Source organism: Stegodyphus dumicola, chromosome 3, assembly GCF_044657685.1.
Source record: "Stegodyphus dumicola isolate Sdum_Otavi_A_Nest chromosome 3, ASM4465768v1".
Classification (NCBI taxonomy): Eukaryota; Metazoa; Arthropoda; class Arachnida; order Araneae; family Eresidae; genus Stegodyphus; species Stegodyphus dumicola.
This window is the reverse complement of record NC_140770.1, coordinates 149,000,309-149,023,501: the sequence shown is the minus strand read 5'-3', so window position 1 is coordinate 149,023,501 and position 23,193 is coordinate 149,000,309. Positions and strand designations below refer to the sequence as shown.

Here is a 23,193-nt window from a genome sequence, read left to right as displayed (position 1 = left end):
AAAGAAGGCTCAGTTTGATACCAATGGGAACTATCCTAAAATTGTGCTGACCAGCAATTCAAAAACCTTTATTAGAAGTGTCATATCAAGTGGCATATTTATGTGCAAAAAAAAAAAAAAAAAAAAAAAAAAAGAAACCTCACACGATCGCTGAAGAGTTGATTAAACCTTCTGCTTTAATTATTGCTAAAACAGTTTTAGATTCGGAAGCACATAAAAAAATCCAGCAGACTCCATTATCTAATGATATTATATGATCGCGAATACAAGATCTCAGTGAAGATATTTTAATGCAAGTAATTGAAGACATAAAAATCAGTCCACTAAAAATAATCATGCAACTGGATGAGTCAACTGATGTTGATAATTGTAGCCAACTTTTGGTATTTGTCAGGTATGTGAAGGGAAAAGAGGTGATAGAAGAATTTCTATTTTGTGAGTCACTCGAGTTGAATACGAGGGGAATTGATGTTTTCAATCGCATCAAAGATTTTTTTTACTAAATATCAATTACCAATGGATGTGATTGGTTCAATATGCACTGATGGAACCCCAGCAATGTTAGGCAGACATTCAGGATTTTTTTCACACATGAAAAGAGAATTACCGGAAGTTATAATAACGCATTGCATGTTGCATCGTCATGCACTTGTGTCGAAAGCATTGCCAGAAAGTTTAAAACAACATCTAACTACAGTAAATGTAGTAAAATACATCCGAGGGCGAGCGCTTAATCATCGCATTTTTTGTGCATTTTGCAAAGAAATCGGTGCTGATCGTACCGTGCTCCTATATCACGCTGAAATACGATGGTTATCTAAGGGTCGCATGCTTAACAGAGTTTTTGAATTGCATGAGGAAATTATTCAATTACTGACTAGTCAAAACTGTTATTTAGTAAAAGATTTTGAGAGTAATGATGCAATCCTGAGGCTGGCCTACTTAGCAGACATATTTAGCCATTTAAATGAATTTAATCTATCACTGCAAGGATTTGGTATAAATATAATAATATCTAGTTTGGTATAAATATAATAATATCTAGTGAAAAATTATCTTCATTTATCGCAAAATTAGAAATTTGGATACATCGAGTAGAAAAGGGGAATTTTGCAAACTTTTCCTTGCTTGATTCTGTTATTGCGAAAAATGAAAAGAATACAATTATACCTGACATTGTAATACATTTGAGATGATTGAGCGAATCATTCAATGGATATTTTTCTACTGGAAATATTACCAAAACTCAGAGACGGATACTGGATCCATTTCTATTTGACTTAAATTTGATGGATGATAGTGATCTGAAAAAAGATCAACTTATTGAAATGCGAGCAAGTGGACATGTTCAAATGGAATTCGAACAATTAGAATTGCAACAATTCTGGTGTTCACAGTTACAACGTTATCCAGAGTTTGCGAACGGAGCACTGCAGTTACTCTTACCCTTTGCTACCACCTACTTGTGCGAAATGGGATTTTCATCGCTTTTGCATATAAAAACTAAAGCGAGAAATCGCTTAAGTGCAAGTGATGACTTGCACTTGCTTATGTCTTTCAAAAAAGGAACCTCGCTTTGCCAGTATAATAATGAACAAACAACAACAGACTAGTCATTAATAAAAATAATATTGTTTTGTATTTATATAAAATGTACGATGTTTTTCAATAAACAATAATTTTCGCAAAAAATGTATTTTCTAGGCTAAAAAAATTAAAACACATTTCTCAATGGGGTGCGGAAATATATTTTCAGATTCAATGGGTTGCGATTCGCTAGAAAGGTTAAGAAACACTGGTTTATATGGGTGTCTAGTTCTTTTTTAGTTTCTTTTTATTGATATGCATATTCGTGTAGGGGAGGTTTCTGTAGACAAGGGTTTCTAAAATACATTGGTTTCTAGATTATTTTATTATTTTATTATTTTTTTATAAAAAATTAATTTTTTAAAAAAATTTAATTTTTTAAAAAAAGTTTAATTTTTGACTTTACTTGTTTCTCAAAAGACTTCATTAGTATTTTTCTTTTTGAACTTTAATTCTTAAATGTTAATTTCTAAGGGAACCACTTTATGGAAATTACTTTTGGTTTTGACTTTTACCCTTGCCTGCATGAATGACGAAACACGAATTGAATGATTGGAGAGTTAGGTTTGGAGGCAACTTCCCCTTGATAAGTCTGTCTCCTGTCTACTCAACAGTCATTCGCATATGCATTTTTAAAAAAATGTTTAATTTAACTTTAATTTATTAAATTAGTAAATTTATTTTCATGGATTGATTTTGTAATTGATTTGCTTATGCTTCTGAAGATACGTTGTAGATTAGTTCGAGTATTGAATCTTTTATATGTTTGCACATTTTTTTAAAAATTATTTTGGCTTTTTTTCATTTTCTTAGGATTTAAATTTGCTTTTTTACTTTTATACATATTTGTTAAAAATTAAATTAAAATTTGTTTAAATTTAAATTTCATTCCTTGCAGCAATAGTGCAAAGAAAATTTAATTAAATTTGTATTTAAATTTAATTTTTTAAATTAAATTCAATTTATTCTTATGAAACAATTTATATCTCTATATATTTTTAACTACCAGTTTACACTGATTTTTCAGCTTTTTTTAAACATTTGTTTATTTTTGTATGAACAGAATTGCTCACTGTTTTTTGTGTATTGCTTTTATATTTATTTAGATTATAATATATTAATTGAATGCAAATAATATCACTGCTATGTTGAAACTGATTCCTTATTTTTTCACCAAACATGCAATTTAATACTTGAAACAAAGTCATATAAAATTCTTTGTGCCAAAGTAATCTTGGTGTAGTTGATTTCTATTTGTAATGCAAACTGCATTTTTTTAAAAATTTTTAGTTTGATACTTTTATTCAGTTCTTTATTTATGACTGTTGTACAATATATTATTGTTTCATCTTTATTTTATATAGGGAGCAGGGAATGGGGTAAAAGTTTTGCTTTAAATGGAAATCTTGGTGGTGCAACATTTGGTTGATTTGTATTAATTTGGTACCGATTTCTTACTACAGCCAACATCTCACTATTATTATCTTCAGATTTACTTCCATCACTCAAGTGATCATCAGTTTCATCGTTGAAACTTTCTGATAAATTGGCATATTCAAAACCATCAGAGTTGCTCATTATCAGATAACTTTTTCTAAACAAGTTACAAAAACAGTAAAAATTAATTTATGGTTAAATGCTTTTTTATGATATTTAACACAATAAAAATGGATATGTTACCTTTTCCACACCAAACAGCAACTTTATTGCAAAGAATTCCTAACAAACGTATAGCTAATCATCAAAATGCAGCATGTGATTTGCACAAGAAAAATGCTGCATAGTGGTACCATCTATGGTAAATAAGTTTAATTATATTCTAGCCCATCTATTGTTACAAGATCTCAGACAAGTATTAGAAATAAGACACGAGCATGTGCAAATTTGCCGGTACCTTTTTTGCCCATGTCAGATATGGGCAAATGCATTAAGTGGTTAATGTTGGCAGCTGTGTTGTGTATATGTTTATATGCATTTAAGCCATATATATGTTTTAATGTTGATGGCTATGTTGTCTATATTTTAATATTGGCTGCTATGTTGTATATATTTTAATGTTGGATATATTATCATGTTCTTTCTTGGAAATATTCAAATTTTTGTATAAAAACTTTATTTCTTTTTAGTTTTTTTCAGTCAGTCAATATATTAACCATAGTTATTCTTTAATTTTAGGACGAGCCTTGTAGGTACCGATTTCTGTCTCAGTTTTAATCATCACTTAATAACATCTAACTCTAAATGCATTACGTGGGTATTTGATGACCATGATATATTTATATATGAGGTAAAATTTTGTTTGTAATATATAATATAATATTCTAATAAGACTTTCAGTTTTTTTTTTTTTTTTTAAATTTAGTTTTATCTGGTGCATTAATTTGGCTTTCAAACTTGCATTCATAATAAATGTTTAAAATAATTATAATTCTGTAATAGTAAGTGGCACTGGCTGTCATAACAATGGGCCCAGGTTCGAATCTCACAAAGGCATGGATATCTCTAAGTGCATAATTTCTGTGCAACACATGAGCACTTAAAATAGTTGGCATAGTATGAAGGGGGGTCACTGAAAGTTCTATTGAGTGTTTGGTGGTAAAGGAAGAAGGTTGGGAGATCTTGGACCATCCTTTGGCATGTTCTCCATCAAAATTTGGGTGGAGCTGCATGGCAGTGCCTGTATGACCCCCCAATGGTGAAATTCTGGTATTGTATCCACTTTTACTTGTACCTGTAGAATTATAATAAAACTTTTTTGCAGTGATAATCTTCCTACCACTTAACCTAGAAAGTTAATGCAGTTTTTGAGAATAGTTACTTTTGCTGCATTTGTGTGGTCAGATTGTTCATTGTATAACATGTTTTGCTATCGGTTTCATAGGAAGTGCAATCTTCAAAAGAACATGTTGTTGGAAAAGGATATTTTGAGATCTATTTTTCTTTACGAATACAAATTAGGATACAAAGCTGCAGAGCTTGCTAGAAGAATATGCTTCTTGTTTGGAGAACGAACTGCTGATAAGTGGTTCAGTCGATTTTCTTTTGGAGATTAGATCCTTGAAGACTAGCCTTCTGTTAATCGTCCATTCATCCTCCACAGAGTCCAGCTGGAGAAATCAAGCAAAATCCTTATCAAACCTGTAGATTGCTCTCAAGTTTGGAATATCTGATGAAACCATTCAGTCACATCTAGTGGGTTGCTCATGTTCTATCTGAGGAGAATAAGCCCCAACAGTTGAACTTCTGCTTGTCATTGCTGTTGTTCCATAATAAAGCATTGTTTCTGGACAAAATTTTGATGTGTGATTAAAAAATGGATCATGTATTATAACTAAAAGGGGAAACATCATTGGTCTACTTCTGGTTTAACCTCATTGACCACTAAGACAGACCTTTCACTAACAGGAGGTAATTTTATGTGTTTAGTGGACCATTGCTGGTATAGTCCACTATGAATATCTAGAAAGTGGAAAAACCATAACAGCTGATGTCTACTCATCATAGTTGCAAACAGTGCACCAGAAGCAGCCAGCACTGGTCAACAAAAGAGTTCTCCTCCTTCATGATAATGTCAATGTCAGACCTCATACAGCAAAAGTGACCTAAGAGATGATCAAAAGGCTTGGACGTTCTGCCTCAGCTACCCTATTCCCTGGGTATTGCCCCATCAGAATATTACCTTTGTCCATGGATAACCACCAGTTCTGAAAATGTGATAATGTCACAAAGGCTGTATGACAATTTTTTGGCTCCAGAAAATTTTTTTAAAAATGGCATTTATAAGCTTGTTTCTCATTGGGGACATGTAATTGAAACCAAAGGTGATTATTTCGAAGAATAAAATGGGTGTTTAAGATTTTTGTGGGCCGTATTTGATGAGCGATGAAAACCATACAAACTTTCTTTGTTACCTGGTAATATTATGTTTCAACTTAATTATATTAACTTGGTAATATTATGTTACCTGGTAATATTATGTTACCTGGTAATATTATGTACTTTGGCAATATTATGTTTCAGCAACTATTATGTTTCTTAAGAAAACCACCTTTACTTAACGAGACAGTAGTCTGAAATTTATGTGGTCATCTTATAGATGTTTTAGTACAGTGTTACAGTAATAAATAAATAAATATATAAAGACTAGTTGCTAAGATGGTAATAGTTTATTGACCACAATGAAATACAAATTGGATGCAGTTTTCTGTTATGAAAAATATGTATTTTGATTTCTATATAATTCTTAAAATTTGTGTCAATTTAAGTTAGTTAATTTATAAGCTGTGGCTTCTGGGAAATTGGAACTTTGCTAAGAATATACGAAGGTTATATATATGAAGTACATACATTATAGCTTCATATTTTTGTGAAAATGTAAATTAACTGTTGGTGCCATTTATAACAATAGATTCTCAAGAGTGCTCAAATTTCCTTCACTGTATTCAATCTATTCTTAACCAAGAAGGCTAAAATAAAAAACTAAATAATTTAATATTATGTAATCTAACTTTTAACAACTACAGCTTAGTAAACTAAAAGTCCCAGCGGGATTAATAGTAACATTAAAGAATAAACTTAATGCTTATACTGTTTTAATGCAAGATTTCTCAAACTGTATTAAAAATCTTCAAATAAAATACCCTCATTGTAATGAAAGTAATCTAATCTGAGAATGCAGATTAATGTAATATTGTTATCTGTGATAATTAAAACAGTGTTCCAGATAAACTATGGAAAATAATTTGTAATTAAATTTCTTTATAATCCAAAATGTGGTTTTCTGTTAATAATAGCATGCTATAAATTTCTTAATTCATAAACAGGGTAAAAATCTTTATAATCTCTTCTGCATAAAATACTAATTAAAAGTAAACAGTTAGTAAGGTTTGATATCATAATGCTTTAATAAGTGAGAGGAAAACTCATAAAAGATATTTTCTATAATTTGCGACTGATCACTGTTATAAATTTAAAATATATCTGATGTTATTTAATTGTGCTACATAAATATTTCTTCAAAACTGTTAATTTAACATATAAAATTTCTTTTAAATTGTAAACAGCATAAATAAATTATTTTTCATTCTAGTACTGTAGCTAAATTTCCTAATGTTATTGACATATTAGTTATATATGAGGAAATACATTTTTCATTTCTTTTTTCTTTCTTTTTCTTTTAGAATGCTGCAGTTTCACTAATGCCAGGCACTGAGCAGCAACAACTTTGCAGGCAAGGTTTTGATGCCTTGGAGCTCTCAAACAACCGAATTCTGTAAGTAATTTGTTTTTTAAATGAATAACATTGAATCCAGTTGTTGTACTTATTCTTTGGTTTTTGTAATTTATTATTATTGGTGTTATTTTTGTTGTAATTGTTGTTATTGTTTTAACTAGGAGCTTTCATTTTGATTCTGTGAAATTTATATTTCCATACAAGTACAATTTTGCTGAAGCTTTTAGTGAAGAAGTGAGTTAGTTAGTTGTAAATTTCTTTTTTTTTTAGCTACATAACGTGAGCTAATTTTCAATAGAATGTGTGCTGTCATTGATTCTGTTTTTTTAAATTGTTCTTAATCTCATTTTATTTATTTGTTAGAATTTTTAATGATTGTTCTGAGAATGACAATTTAAATTATTATTATTAAAGACATCAGGCTTTAATTTAAAATTTAAAGGCTCAATTTGTATAAATTGATCACAATACTCTTTAAAATACCAAAAAATTAATATGGAACTCATGTTGTTTATTCAAGTACATTTTTATTTTATCACTTCATTGGTCTCTTTCAGAAAAAATGAGTTTGCTGTCTGGTATATTCAGTAGCTGAAAGTATTACTCAGTTATGCATGGCAATAAATCGAACAGAGAGGCAGTTACACTTTTTTTGGAATAAAAATTTATATTGTCACAAGTGGCTATGAATTATGAGGCAAAAATAGCTTTGAGAACAATATATGAAAAATAATTGTATTCTTATAGACAGAGAGTGAAGCTATTACATTGAAATATGCAAGCATATTATCAGTAGACGTTCCATTGCTCATTATTTGATAAAATATTTTAGATTTTTGAAACTAATTGAGATAGTAGCAAAACATTCTATAGCAGAACCTTTTAGGTATTACTAGAATGTTGCCTTCAAGTAACTTCTTGATGGTGATCCTAAAACTGAGGTTAATATTCCTGTAGACAGATACTGAAACCTGTTTCTGAATAAGCAACATGCAGTTAGTGGATTAAAGTACCTAAATATAAATAAAATTATTAAATATACATTATATCTTTCTTAATGAAAATAGAAAGTGCAAGGGACTTCTCCAGGTAAAGTTCTTGCTAAAGACGTTCTAAAATGTCAGAATGTAATTTGACTATTAAAAATGCTCTCAGGCTGGGATAAGCCTGAATTTGTATTACTTTGCAAAACAGTTAACGTTTTCTTAGAATGTCCCACAAAAGTTACAGACAGAAATTGATTTTTAAGTTCAAGAAAAAGAACTGAAGCTAAAAATGGAAGAAAAGCATCAGATTGCTAGTAGGGTAATTAAGGAAGTCAGCATTATATGGCAAAATGCTTTATAAAAGAACGCTTTGAAGAAATGAATGTACAATGCCTGTAGGTACAATGTGCAGTGCTTACATGTTTTTTGAAAATGAAAAAGAAAGGCGAGGTTACAAAGAAAGCTGTAAAAAAACTGTGAAAATATTGAGAGATGGTATTTAAATGCCATTTTGAAACTGCCATTTAACTTTTTGAAGACACACCCATAATCTTTCATATTTATAAATTATTACATATAATCAGTGATTTACCTAAAATTAAGAATCTTATTAATTTCTTCTTTAGCTTAAATGCTTGTATGGTGTTCATATTTGATGTTCCTTCCCAAAATATGATAATCATATTATCCAATAAAATGGTAGATGTAAGAAGTACTTCATATTTTGCTATCAAAAATGCATGTTACGTTGTTTCATATTACATATATATCATATAATTAAATAATGTAAGATATTTTAGAAGTATTAGGCTTGTTTATAAGGTATTTCAAATGTACATATTTATTGCAAATTTTATATGTATAGATCTGCTTTTATTTTTACAGTACGTTAATGTAATAAAGTGGCTCAAGATACTACATAAGAAAAAGAAAACACCTTTTACATTAGAAAGTAAACTTCCACCTGATTTGCAGATTATTTGTAAGGTGAGAACAGAGCCATAAAATTTTAGCTTTATTCATTATTTTCTCACCTTACTGTTATATTTATTTAAATGGTGATGGTAAGTAATTATGGAAATTTTGCTTTTTAAATCATCTTTTGCTTTTCTGCTGAGTATATTTTGCTGTAAATATTCTTAGTAGTACGAGTAAAAATTATATTAGAAATATGCTTTTGCTTTCTTCAGTTTGATGCAATATTTGGTATGTTTCATTGTTCTTTTGGTAAATTTTAGAAATCAAACCATTTTTAAATAGAGCTGCATTTGCAGTCCTGTTTTCAGTACTCATTATTAGTATAAAAATTTTCAGTTTGTGACTGGCAACATACATACATGTTTGTAGAATACATGCTAAAAACTCTGTTCCAATTTTCTTTCTGGTACAAACAAATGTCTTTAACTTCTTCCACTGCAAGCTACCCATTGCTTATAGTATTGCTTAAAATCATTTTCAAATTCATAAAACAATTTTTTACTTTGCCGTTTATCATGGTACTGTCAAATGGTAGAGAGAGAACGTGAACTGCAATGCATATGCATAGAAACTTTTGCATCTATCTGCCTTTTTGCAGTAATGGATATTACTTGTGTATGTGGAATATCAAAAGACTGTATCATTACTTGTGTATGTGGAATATCAACAGCATAAATTCTCATCACTTTAAAACACATTTCTTTGGTTGAGTCATAGCTAAAAAAAGTGTTTAGATTTTAGAAATTTAGACATGATTTTTATACATATTGTAATTAGATTTTAATTGATATAAGTAAAAGTCCTCTCCTGCTCCCCCTCAAAATAGATTCCATTTTCCCTTTTTTAATATGCAGATCTGTTATTCATTTATTTTCATTTTTTTTCTCTATAGGTGTGGACTATTGAACTAGAAGATGATCCTTTTGAAGTGAAATTGCGAGATAATTTTGAGGTTGGTGTTTCAGACTATATCATCATGAATAATACAACACTTTTGGGTATCTCTTTAATTCAATATATTTGTATACTGTGAGATTGTCTTACAAACATTTGTATTAGTTTAAACTATGGTATAAAATTAATATGTGAGTCAGTTAAATGAATTATTCTAGAAAACTCCTATTTTATTAATGTATAAAACTGCATTTCATACGTTAATAAAATAGGATCTTTCTAAATCAACCCATCTCCTTCATCAGTTGGAGATGGAATGAAAGGGAATTGAAAGTCCCCATTCTTTATTGTTTTTTTTTGCAAAATTGCTGCTCTTCTCAGAATCAATGTCTGGCCCACCAGTGGCTGAGCTGTAAAGTTGCTGATTACTGAATGTCACCAAATCATGTGTACAGCTTTAGGTACTAATGTTATATCATATGACACTGTGAAGGTTTGGTACCGAAAGTTCAAAAACAAGGACTGTGACTTTCAAGAAGCAGAGCACCCTGACCGTACTACTGATGTTGATGAAGCCTACCTGTGAGAACTTGTGGAAGAAGATCAGTATGCAACCAGTCAAGAACTTGCTAAGGAGCCAGACTTAAAATGGCCATGTCTATTAGTCGCTCTGTGTATCACATAAACTTGACATACAAGTTCAATTGCAGGGTGTCGCATGAGCTGATTCAAGCAGATACGGACAGACTTGTTCTGCACTAATCTGCTCCAATACCAATGGAAGGACAAAATTCTCGACCAGATCATCACTTTTTATGAAAAGTGGATTTACTTTTCTGGGGTTCAAATTCCAGCAAATGGACTGTCTGCATCATGTTTTTGTGGTTTTTCCCATATGTAACGTGTATACGAGACAGTTTCCTGTAAAATGACCTCAGCATCCCTTTTTCTTAGGCAGATAGCCCTCGAGTGCTTTGCCATAATTAAATAAACCGAATCAAACTGGAATAAATAAGCTTTATGGCAAGTTAAAAAGCAGCTTTATGGCAAGTTAAAAAATCTGTGTTGCAGCATGGTCTTGTGTTCATTTCTTGTGCTTCTCTGATTTTAATTGCTTTTATGTCAGCATGTGTTTGTTGACGATTTTGGCTGCATCTCATTCAGTTTTTGAGGCTTAGAGGCATTGGAGGCTCCAAGAAGTATTTAACTGAAAATGTGCTATTTTCATTGATATACTGATTGGCATATAGTTTGCAAATATATATTTTTTTATACTCAGCAATTTTAATTAATATTTTCTAGATGTCAAATCAATATAATGAGTTTTTGTGGTTTTATCTTTATTATGTTCAAGCTAATATATGTTGTAATGGCATCTGATTTGTCCATTTGTAACAATTTCAATGTAGATGGGGCTGAGGTTATGGAAAGTTTATAAGCCAATTTTTGAAGATAGAACTGTTACATGAGGCTGATAAGATAGTAGAGAAATGTTTCCTTTAATTGACTTTTATTTTATTCTGTTGATAGCAACTTTAATTTTTCAGAAATGTTTGCAGAAGTGTGTCTTTTAATAAAGTTACTAATGATGCAAGAATCCAGTGAAGATACAAACACAGAAACTTAATAGTAGGTCTTAATGAAAGTTTCCCGTCACTGCAAATATCATCTGCACAAACAGTTCATGTTGGCATGTTTAATCATATTTTGTCAAATAATTTTTGGCATTTGAAAGAAAGAGACTTGCTTAGAACACTGTTGTGAAATTTTTATTAAACAAAAAGGCCATTAATATTAAGTACAAGGTGTTTGAAATCATGCTACCAGATTAGAACCATCGTTTACTTCAAGTTCTCTTACAAAACGTCAACTACAGAATGTCACCAAATCATGTGTACAGCTTTAGGTACTAATGTTATATCATATGACACTGTGAAGGTTTGGTACCGAAAGTTCAAAAACAAGGACTGTGACTTTCAAGAAGCAGAGCACCCTGACCGTACTACTGATGTTGATGAAGCCTACCTGTGAGAACTTGTGGAAGAAGATCAGTATGCAACCAGTCAAGAACTTGCTAAGGAGCCAGACTTAAAATGGCCATGTCTATTAGTCGCTCTGTGTATCACATAAACTTGACATACAAGTTCAATTGCAGGGTGTCGCATGAGCTGATTCAAGCAGATACGGACAGACTTGTTCTGCACTAATCTGTTCCAATACCAATGGAAGGACAAAATTCTCGACCAGATCATCACTTTTTATGAAAAGTGGATTTACTTCAACAAAAAAGGCTGAAAAGGGGGTTGGTCTGTGCTCAGTGAGCCCATTGCTGGTGTTGCAAAGCACAATTTGACTAACAAAAAATCATGTTTTGTATCTGATGAGATAGCCATGATATTATACACAAAGAGTATTTCGAAAAAGGTAAAACCCTCGACAGTAAGGTGTACAGCAAGATGCTAGTCCATGTTGACACTATCTATCGAGGAAACACATAGAATGAGTTCCGGCCCAACGTTGAACGAGTTCCAGTATTTTTTTCTTGATAGGTAGTGTCAACATGCTAGTCCGTGTTGGCATTATCTATCAAGGAAAAGTGTCGAGTAAGTTCCATTAAATGAGTTCCGGCAGTCTTGCATTATCTAATGTTCCATCAAGATAATGCAAGACCACATGTGTCTGCATTCACCCGCTGAACTCTGTACGGACTCAAATGGGACCTTTTGCCACACCCACCATATAGCCCTGACGTCATTCCTTCGGACTTCTACCTTTTTCACAGCTTCAGCTACATCTTGCTGGTGCTATCTTCCGTTCTGCACAGGATGTCCAAAATGAGGTTCCTGTGTTTGTGGACTCGTGGCCACCAAGTTTCTGTGCCAAAGGCTTTAAAAACTACCAAAATGTTGGTAGAAAATCATAGATTTGGGTGGTGATTACTACCCGCACTAAAGGTGCTGCTCTCATGTTTTTTTCTCATCTTTATTAACAATGTTTAATACATACTTCTTGCTTAAATATGCCTTGAAGCATCCATACTCAGTAATGGAATGAGACAAAGCTAAAGTTATCAACAAATTCTGCCATAAAAGGCAGTTAAAATCAGAGAAGCTACAAATCTGCATCAGATAGGTTTCATCAGAGACCTTTCATATCATGCATCTAGTTGTAGCTTCTGAGAAATACAGGAACTTTGCAGAAGGTGGAAAAAAAGGAGGAACTTGATTGAGCTATTCATTCCAGTTTGTGAAGTAGACAGGTCATCTGCGAAAGCTCCTAGTTTTACTAATGATTAAATGTGGTTTTAGCAAGTAACCTAGAACATATTGTTTAACTTCTTCTAAATGCAGAATTTCAATTCATCAATAAATGAATTCTTTTCAGTTGAATGTTTTCTTTATGTTTATTAGCATTAAGGTAATCTTGATTATATAACTAATAACTTTTATATTCAGAAACCTTTCACAAAGATTTATTAAGGACAGAATTTTACTGTAAATAAATAGAATTTACAAAAGGAGAGTCCTGCTGTAATAGCTTAGTTAATATATATTAATTAAAATTAACATATTTGAATCTTATTTGAAGCCAAGATTAACTCCTTCGTGACAGCATGTTGCTAAACTGAAAACCCTCTGGAGACAGGAGTGTCATATATGCATTAGTTCCAGATGTCACTAGCAGCTGGGTGTGCACTCATGCATCGCTGCTTGCACTGATCTTTCAGACGGGTGTAGCATATAAGCACTTTCAAGCATACATGCTCTTTTAAATTTTTTTTTGAAATCACTAGATGGTGTTCCATGTCTGTGAAGTACTTTCTGATTCTAATGATTAGATATATCAGCAGATGATATAAAGTAAACAAAACCCAGCTCATGTGCAGTTCAGGCTTTATGTGATTGAACAGGCTCTTATGCTTCAATCAATTTTTTTTTTCTCATATGGGAAGATTAGGAGTGGAGCTGTGGTTTTAGGGACTCCTGTTTATATTAAGTTCGTATCTTCTTTAAATAGCAGGCATAAAGTTTTTGCACTGGTTAAAAGAGTTAATCTAATAGTGCGATGTCTAAAAGCAAGAAGTTTTTAATGAAAGAAGAGTATATTTGAATTGTAAATGAGCCCATGAGTTACTGATTTGACACCAAAGACTCTAGATTTAAGTGAGGATAGCTAATTTGATATTGAAATTTTGTCAGAGACTGAATTGGAAGTTTATTTTGCTTTCACCTCACAATCTAGCAGAACAGTAGATACTCCATCATGAACTTGATCTGTTAAGTAATTGAAGTCTTATGTATTTACAAGAATTGCAGAAGTAAATTTAATTTAAAGTTATGTGAATGAAACTGATTTTTTCACCATTTTTTTGATGATCTAATGAACATAATAGTTGAAGAAACTATTTATTTCTATGAACAAAAGATGAGTGAAAATCCATCTTCATCCAAAATCAACATGCTCCTGTAGATGGGCCTAAAATGATGGGAATCCTAGGATTAATTATTCTGCTGGGAATAATGAAAAAGGTCGACCTGGAAAATGTGTTTCTTAGCTAATGAAATAATAGTAACTAGATTATCACACATTGTCTCCTTTCTGAAGCATTTATGCTACAATATTTAATCATATATTTTATTATTTTTCACATATGTTTAGATATAGATTTAAGTAAGTTTTTTACATTTCATCAAGACAAATCAAATACTTTATTTTGCATTTAGATTTTAATTAAAATTTTTTCAGAATCTCTTGATATTCTGTATTTATGATTATATTACTGTTAGATACCATTAGAAAAAAAATCAAAACAATTGATAAAAAAATATTTTTAATGAATTTTTTTTTAAAGTTATGCTTAGCGATGCAAAATACCACATCTTGCGAAATAGTACTACTGCAACAATACACCATCTTCCAGGTGAGTTGCGCTAAGGGGCATGCCTTCGCGTAAGAGGATTTAGTACTGATGCGTATATGATACACTTGTTGTGAAGGTCCACCAGGAAAAGAGACTTGACTATACCTACATCACATGGTGTCAAGATCCTAGCATCTTATATTAGGTAAACTAAGTAAAATAATCACATTAGGTAACTAGGTAAATAATGACATAATTTTATGTAAAATAACATGTGCACTATAATAATGGAATTCGGATTCACTCATTTGCAACTTTGGATGAATTTTCTGCTTGTCTCCCTGCAGGGAAATCAACTGTCCTTCCTAATAGGTAAGGTCAACTCCCTTCATGTAGTGAACACACTATACATTGTGTAAATATTGCATCTTGTTGTAATTGTTATAAATGAATAAATTTGAATTATAACAGTTTGGTTTAGTAGTTGAGTTTTTTTTTCCTTTCTGTTTGTTTATTATATATTCATTTACTTATTTATTTAAATGTATTCTTAATCCGTGAGTGCATGGGTAAAAAAAAAAGGCCGTACATATATGGGTTGGGTTTGTGAGACTCGTTAATACTTTACATCAGATATATTGTATTCGCGTCATTTTTAAATTAAAACAACTTTATCTTCTTTTATTTAAACATATTTGTGATACTAAAATTCTAAAATATATCAACAAAACTATCAGGTGCATTTGATTTAAAAATTAAATATGAATTATAAGCTGCTATATTTAGTAGGGCATAAAAAAACAACCATTGGCCAACGTCTCGTGTTTCGAGCAACATTATCAAATCCACTCTCTCGTTGACACAGTCAACACCACCTTTTGTTTCATTACAAAACGTTATGATTTCAAGTTTTTTCTTGTCATCCATACTTTCGTCAGTTTTGTCATTATGATGCATTAATGACAAGAAGATCACTGTTTTATCCCACTTTGGAACATATGAAACTAAAGTTATATTATTTTGGAATCTGAACAAAATACACAGACAAAGGTAATGCTGTGGCCAAATCATCAGAATTATTGAGATTTAAATTTTCATGAAATCCTACAAATACATTAAACAGAAACTGAGTACCACACTGTTGTCTAAATTCTAAAATTTAAAAGAGTAAAATAAAATGAAATTTTGAAAAAATTTGCATATTTGGACAGATTAGTTCTCACAGACCCAAAATGATTAATATGATGAAATAACTCTCGCCTGAAAGAAGTGCTTTATTGGCAATGTGCATGTTAAATGATGTACTAAAGCTAGGAAGGTAGGTGGAACATCAGTACAGATGCTGCCTGCTGACGATCTTTACTTGTGAGTTTTTGCTAAGGCTAGAAAACATAGGATGAATTTGTTGTTTGTATATTAATTATGTAATTATGTAAGTTGCATATATTTTAATGTACATATATTGTTTTTGATAATTTGAATTAAGTTCAATTTCCACATCAGATATATAGTTCTCAGTATATCAACTTAAGAGTTTTATAGAAGCATAATACTTTTAATGGAACAGAAAATTTTAATAAATGATAATTTAAAAATTTAAATAGTAGTTTCATTGATTTTTATTATTCACATACTTTAGTTACTTGAAGATGAATATCATGAAAGCTTAAAAAGAAAACGAATGCTTGACGAAAAAATTGAAAATTTTCGCCGAACAAATTTACTTTTACCTAGTAAGAATTTCATATTTTATCTTATCTTTCTTATCTTATAATGTAGGAAATAATTTTTAAAATTTATTTAAATATTCTGATGAATTTTTCAATAAAGTATTGGTTTTAATTATATCCTAGGTGAGAAAATCAACTTGCTCTATTCTAAATTAGCAAAGAAAAATGCGGAAATCTACATTCAGCGTTCTCAGCAACTATACCTGAAAAATTCAATGCGAACTTCCTTATGTACCTGGAGACTTGATGATATAGAATTCATAGCAATTGCTGATACATCGTACCATGGCACTGAACGTGTTATTCGCTGTATGAAATTATTAGATGCAGAAAGGTATTTTTTAGAAACTTTATTTTCATTTTGAATGTTGATGAATTAGAGTTTTGAATTAAAAGGGAATTTTAATATAGTTTAAATTGGAATAAAAAAATGAATTCCTTCAATTATCTATTTAGTTTTGTGTACATTTTGTATCATAAATTTCTAACATTTCTCTAAAATTTATCTAGCTTATCATCTGACTATTGTGGCTAGATTTTTGTTGTTATCAGTAACTGAATCAGCTGGTAGGAAATAAAACAGAAAAGAAGTAAAAACAAACAAATATTCAATATGTGATCAGTAGGTATGTGCAGACTTAAATTATAACTCAATGATTCGTACAACTTGCATACACTAGAACTAAGCTATATAATCAGCAATAATTAATTAAGTTGCTATTGCTAAAGCTAAATAAATGTCCAGTTTCTTTTAGTGTGAATAAAAGGAACTGAACATTCAACTTAGATTTATCTGAACTTTAGTCGAAAATATGATTAATCAAGGAAATTTTTTTCACCAACTAATAATTTAAACTAATTTACTGCTGCAAGTGATAAATTCTACTGCTTGTCCATTTTATGCTTTATTTGAATTTAAGTATGCTAAATAACCCAAGTATATAAAAGTCATAATGCATAAAATAAGTATTTGCTTAAAATCCAGGTTATATAGAGTGTAACACAATGGTTACAATTTTAAGGAGAGATAGAACATGACAATATGTAATGTGTGTATAATGTAAATGTGAATGTGAAATATGAGTACCAAAACACAGTAATTTTGAATAATGTTAAAAATGAAAAGTCATTTTAATCATGACATTTACAAGAAATATTGTTTGATTATATGTACAAGTATTGTTCAAATGAACAGCCAGCAACTGCATACGTGTATCACAAGATTTACTCTCCTGAGTATCTTGTTGCCAGAATTATTGTTGCTGCTGCAGAAGTACACTGCTGGCCATTAAAATTGATATATCAAGAAGGAATGCAAATAGCAGATTCTCATTTATTGTATATATACAATATAATGGGAAGAAGACATGATTAAATTTGCAGCTGGTTTAGGATATATAGTTTGTGGAATTCAAAGCATTGAGTTGCCAAATCTGATGGCAACAACAATTGTAATCCCGCTGAGCATTGTTGTGTGTATGCCTTTTATGTCATCATCATTGTAATTCATGTACTGTAATTGGTGGTTATGCATTTAAACCATTCCTGTAAATATTCGTGTGTAAAATGACTTTCCATTCTGTGTGTTGTTTGTATCATGTTCCCATTTTCATGTTACATTCCACTGTACATTGTATTATAAAAATGTTTTTTCCCCCATTTTCTGTTATCATCTCTTAAAGTTGTGACCATCAGTTCTGTTAGAGGAATGGCACTCAATCTTTTTTGCCCCATGCACCCCTTTCATCATTACTAGAAGATCATTCTCCCCTTCCTTTCCCAAACTAAAAAAAAAAAAAAAAAATACATGTATATTTATTTAGGTTTAGATTATTTTTTAAGTGTTTTTTTAAATTAAACAACAAAAAATGTAAAATGTTGATGAATACCAAAACTTAAATAAAAGTATTTTTTGTTCATATTCATAAACTAAAACTAATTGTTTTAGCTAAATAAAAGGCCAACTTCATTCCCCTCCCCCTCCTTAAACTAAGAAATTCCCTTCCCTAGGAGAAATCTCTCCATGGTTGAGAACTCCTATGTTAGATCATGTCTATTATTAGATTTAGTTTACTCTATCTGAATTCTTTATGTATAATTTTCTGTAATACAAAGATTGTTGTCATTTTTTTTAGTCCATACCCTGAAGAAGGTATTGAATTTACAACACTGTGGGCAAGAAAAATCAGATGTACTGCGAAGTCATGGACATGGCAAATGAGAGATTTCCCCCAGATGCCTTTGCAAATTCGAGAACTCAATATATGGGGATTTCTCATTGGTGCAGAAGAAGAAGCTTCCCATAGAGGTATATTTACATAAAATGAAGATTAGAAGTATTAAATTATTAAAAAAGTTAAATAATAAAGTTTAATTTTCAGGTTCTTGTTTTAAGACTTTTTTAAAAAGATATTTTTTAGTTATTAATGAACATTTTCTCCAAATGAATCATTTAAATTATTTGATGTTGTAATGAAACATGTAAGGCAATAAAATTTTTATGTAAGAGGAAAGTATTTGTGATTGCCTAAATTGTTTATTAGCCCAAAGAGTCAATTTGACCAGAAGGGCTATTAATTTTGTTTTGCCATTTTTTGTTTGGCATTAATTCATTTTGGCATTTTCCATTGGTTCACTATAAATGGCGTTTCACTTTTCAAATTGTTAACACCAAATATTAGAGCCCTACTTTATATTTAGAGAAATTCAATAATGAAGAATCTGCATGAATGTATGTATATTTCTCACACTATGAAAAAACAACAGCACTTAGAGACATCAAATTTTGAAGTCCTCCATTCAAATAAGGGCATCTTGGAAGCCCAAATTTGGAATTTGTTGTATTATCTGTTTCATATTAACAAACTCAATGATACCAGTGTAAGCAATGGCAGTACTGTATGAAAAAAAAAAAAAATTATCTCTAGCACGCAAGACTGTGTATTGGAAATTCTAAAGATAGGCTCTTTTAAAATTATTTTGTGATACTGCTGTTGAAATAAATATTATGGTTTAAGTGCGAAGAATATGATATTTAGTAAATAAAGGTAACACGCGAAACATTAAAAAACGCCTCTTTGGGCATAATATCAAATATGAAAGCTTTGAGATTTTTTTTTTTCATTTTATGTCTTGAGTAATTAATGGGAAATTTTTTGTAACAATGAATGATTAGAATGTATAAATCACTTCCCACAAGAGCATGTACTTTGCATATAATCACTGTTGTATTTGTATTTATGTGTGTATTGCATTACTTAAAAAAGTTTCATGAAAGTAGGGGTTTTCCACTTTTATTATTTTCTAGCTAGGAGGACATCAAAATTGGAAATAGATGATCCTTGGTCTACTGTAGATATAGAACGAAGCATGCAGCCTCTAAAATTTTATCATGATCTTACATTTGGTAAGTCAAAATTTTTAGTTTTGTATTTCTGTTTATATTTTTTTAAGAGTATATAAAATGTAAAAATGAACATACCACTTTTGTAAATATTATTTTCAATTATTAGATGCTAATTGAAAATGATGTACAAATTACTGAAGTTAGTATAGACCATTTTTGGGTAGCTGTCAGATGGATTAAAGCTATATAAAAGCATTTGTGTGCAAATTATTTATACATAATTATTTATCAGTTACACTTTATGCATTCAGTTAACTGTCATAAGCACCAGACCTTTTCTTTTTTAAGAATATAAGATTAAAATATTCATTAGCAAAAATATTCATTCTAATTCAAAGCACAAAAATTCAGTGATTCTATATATTTATGTACCTTTCCAATTTAATCATTTGCTGGTGGAAAGATGAAGTATATGTTGTAATGTGGCAAAATGTTTTCTTCAGAGAACCACATCTAGTTGGTATATTAAGAAACGTGCAGCATCTTCTTTCTTAGTAATAAAATTTACATTTTTGACCACCTGTGGTTAACTGAGAAATGTGAATGGAAAAGACAGTGGAAGTTAGAAATTTTGTGGTTAATTTAAACTTAATGCCTTCCAAGTTTATGAAAAGAAGCAGATCATAGGAAAATAATTAAAGTATCTGCATATGGAATCAATAATATGCAATTCTACATTTAGTGTGGATTAATAAGAAAGGACATGCATTGACCTCCAACAGAATTACAGGGTTAAAGGCTGACTGACTGCCAAGTAATTTGATTTATGTTTGAATCTCACAGAAGACATGGATAATTATGACTGTCATATCATTCATTGCAAATGGGAGGATTTAAAACCTGCTTATTGAAAAAACATTGAGAGAGGCTGGCAGTAGAGGAAGGCCCTCATTCACTTCTTCAGGCATATCGTCAATCAAAATTAAAGCTTTAGCAGAAACCCTCTTATGGTTTGCTTTAATTATATAATCCAATCCAGGGAACAAGTACTTATATCACTTATTATAAAATAGTATTTATATGATTAAATAATCATATAGAAATTAGGTTTGAAATTTAGATACAGTAGACTTTTGAAATTGTATTCTCTCCAGTTTTTCAGTGTATGATTTATGAACTTTAGATTTTGAAGCAAAAATCCCTATTAGTGGTTCAGTGTTTGTGTTCATGTGCAGTGCAAAAAATGTAGACATTACACAGCCAATATTTATCCACAATATTGTAAGTTTCTTTTGCCCTTTTATTTGTTAAATAGCTGAATATATATATATATATATTTATATATAGCACAATAATTCTAATAAAATAAATTCAATTTGCCTAATATATATTACTTTTTGCTTTATTAGACAAACTTAATTCATTTAATTAGAATTTGCTTTTATGTATTATTGATAGGAAATTGGCTGTGTTGAGGGGGCATTTGAAATTTTCAGATGAACTATAATGATTAAATAATTTAAAATGGTTCATCAGCTACTTTTGGGTGAACTGAAAAACAATGGTTTCCTAGAAAGTTGACTCAATTGGGATCTGATCCACCTACTCTTGATAATGTTGAATCAGATTTTGATTGGGTTCCTCTTCCTTTTTCTTTTTATGCATTTCTGTTGTTGTCAAAGTTTCTTCTGGTTTCAATACATTGAGTTGATAGGATCTTTTTACATTTTCATTCAGAAAGTTGGGACTGTACTGGTTTTATATTTCATTTCTTTCACGTATTTGTTGCCTGATATATATAAATACATATGCACACACACTATATTTACTCTTATATTTCACCCCAGTTTTTCAGTGTGTGGTTTAAAAACTTATGATTTATGATAACAGTATAAAATATATGCTTGAATAGAAAAGTAAAAAGTAAGTAAACTTTGTGTAAGTAAAAAGTAACACTATTGAAATTAATAAATCCTAAGAAATGCATTATCTCTACATATAATAAAAGAAAGAGTCTGTGTGTGTGTCTTTCGTTCATGCTGCATGTAAGCTAATAGACCCAGGGCTACGAAATTTGGAACATAGGTGCATCTAGACAATAGCCAGTGCACCTCAAAGCGATTTTTTTCAAAATTCAAATCAGATTTTTTTTAAAATTTTGTCTTTTTTGATGAAATCTCATCATTTCAAATAGTTACATTCATTTATAAATGTGGTTTTGGCAGCAGTTTTTCATTCAGTGCTTTATATATTGGACTACTGAAAATCAGCGCTGTTGGCACTTCGAAAAATGAGGGCCATAATTCTTTTTTTAATAGTTTTTAAATTTAATGATTCTCTTGGATACTGGAATTTTGTTGAGAGAAGGCAACTGGGAGTTGGTTAATTTATTTATTAGGATAATTAATATTTGTATTAGGGGATATTGCTTATTTCAGTGTAGTTTTTTTTAATATGTAATATATTTTTATTGAAATTTGTGTCTTTTTTTTTTTTTTTTTTTTTTTTGATAAAGTTGTTCTGCAGAGTAAAATTCTGTGAAGTTTTTAAATTTAATGTTAGGCATTAAATTAAATTGGCATAATTTATTTGGCCCTTTAGGCATTTTTCCGGTACATTTAAAAGCTAGACGAAGGCTGACCATGTAGTGGTTAGTCTAGTAATATTAGTATGTCTTTCATATGTGCTTTTGAATGTGCCGTTTTTAACATTGAAACCATCTTTTTAGAAATAGCTAATGAAGGGTGTATTTTTTCCCTCCCAGTTTTTGAATAGTAAAATTAGTAGGGAAAGGGGGGACGTATAAGTAACTATGGTATATATAGAAAAAGAGAGAGAAAAACATATTGTTAATTACAACATATGGTTAATTATAGTGAAAATTATTTTGTTTGCCCATTTATTATTTTGATTTTTATTGAATATTTCTTCTTATATTATTTTTGATTAAAAACTCTTTAAGTGATGCATATATAAATATGTTAATAATTAATGGTTCCTATGTTGGTTTACATAAAGCAAATTAACCATTATTTACTTTTCCAGATATGGAAGAAATGTCTATGGCTTATGGTCCTAGTTGGGAACCTGTTGTTTCTCAAATTAGTTTAGCAGTGGAGTTTGTTAGTAGACCATCATTGGATCCTAGCCCTGCTCTTCCGTGGTGGGATAAAATGAGACTTCTTTACCATGGTCGACTCACAATATTAGCTCAGCATCTTATTTTATATATGCGAGCATCTCTTGATCCCTATAATACTACTGAACATATGGAAATATCTTGGTCAGATGTCTTTATTGAGTGGACTACTGGTTTGTATTTCGCTGTGTACATTTAAAACTGCACAAATTAGTATTACAGTTTATTTTAAAATTTTTATTTATTTTTATAGTGTCATGTAATGCCACTGAATGTTTTAATGTCATTTCCAAATTAGACTTCACTTAAAAATATTTAAAAGTGAAATCCATTTGTATCACCCCCTTTTTTTAATTCTAAAACAATATTTATTATTAGTAAAAATATATATGGTTTCAGTTTAAAAAAAATGATGCATGTTTAATTATATACGTAGCAT

At 30.4% G+C, this 23,193-nt stretch overlaps 1 protein-coding gene across 2 annotated transcripts in view; it reads left to right on the top strand.

The window, feature by feature from the left end:
• Nucleotides 1-23,193, top strand: part of hob (bridge-like lipid transfer protein family member hobbit) — a 155,046-nt gene that overhangs the window by 53,061 nt on the left and 78,792 nt on the right. The window contains exons 20-29 of one of the 2 annotated variants that reach the window (XM_035368583.2): nucleotides 3,763-3,874; nucleotides 6,768-6,859; nucleotides 6,982-7,054; nucleotides 8,692-8,793; nucleotides 9,677-9,736; nucleotides 16,179-16,272; nucleotides 16,393-16,603; nucleotides 18,405-18,577; nucleotides 19,577-19,675; nucleotides 22,661-22,927. In XM_035368583.2, coding sequence (XP_035224474.1) covers nucleotides 3,763-3,874; nucleotides 6,768-6,859; nucleotides 6,982-7,054; nucleotides 8,692-8,793; nucleotides 9,677-9,736; nucleotides 16,179-16,272; nucleotides 16,393-16,603; nucleotides 18,405-18,577; nucleotides 19,577-19,675; nucleotides 22,661-22,927 — 1,283 coding nt within the window. The remainder of the gene's footprint in view (nucleotides 1-3,762; nucleotides 3,875-6,767; nucleotides 6,860-6,981; nucleotides 7,055-8,691; nucleotides 8,794-9,676; nucleotides 9,737-16,178; nucleotides 16,273-16,392; nucleotides 16,604-18,404; nucleotides 18,578-19,576; nucleotides 19,676-22,660; nucleotides 22,928-23,193) is intronic. The other variant, XM_085813453.1, reaches the window with a different exon arrangement.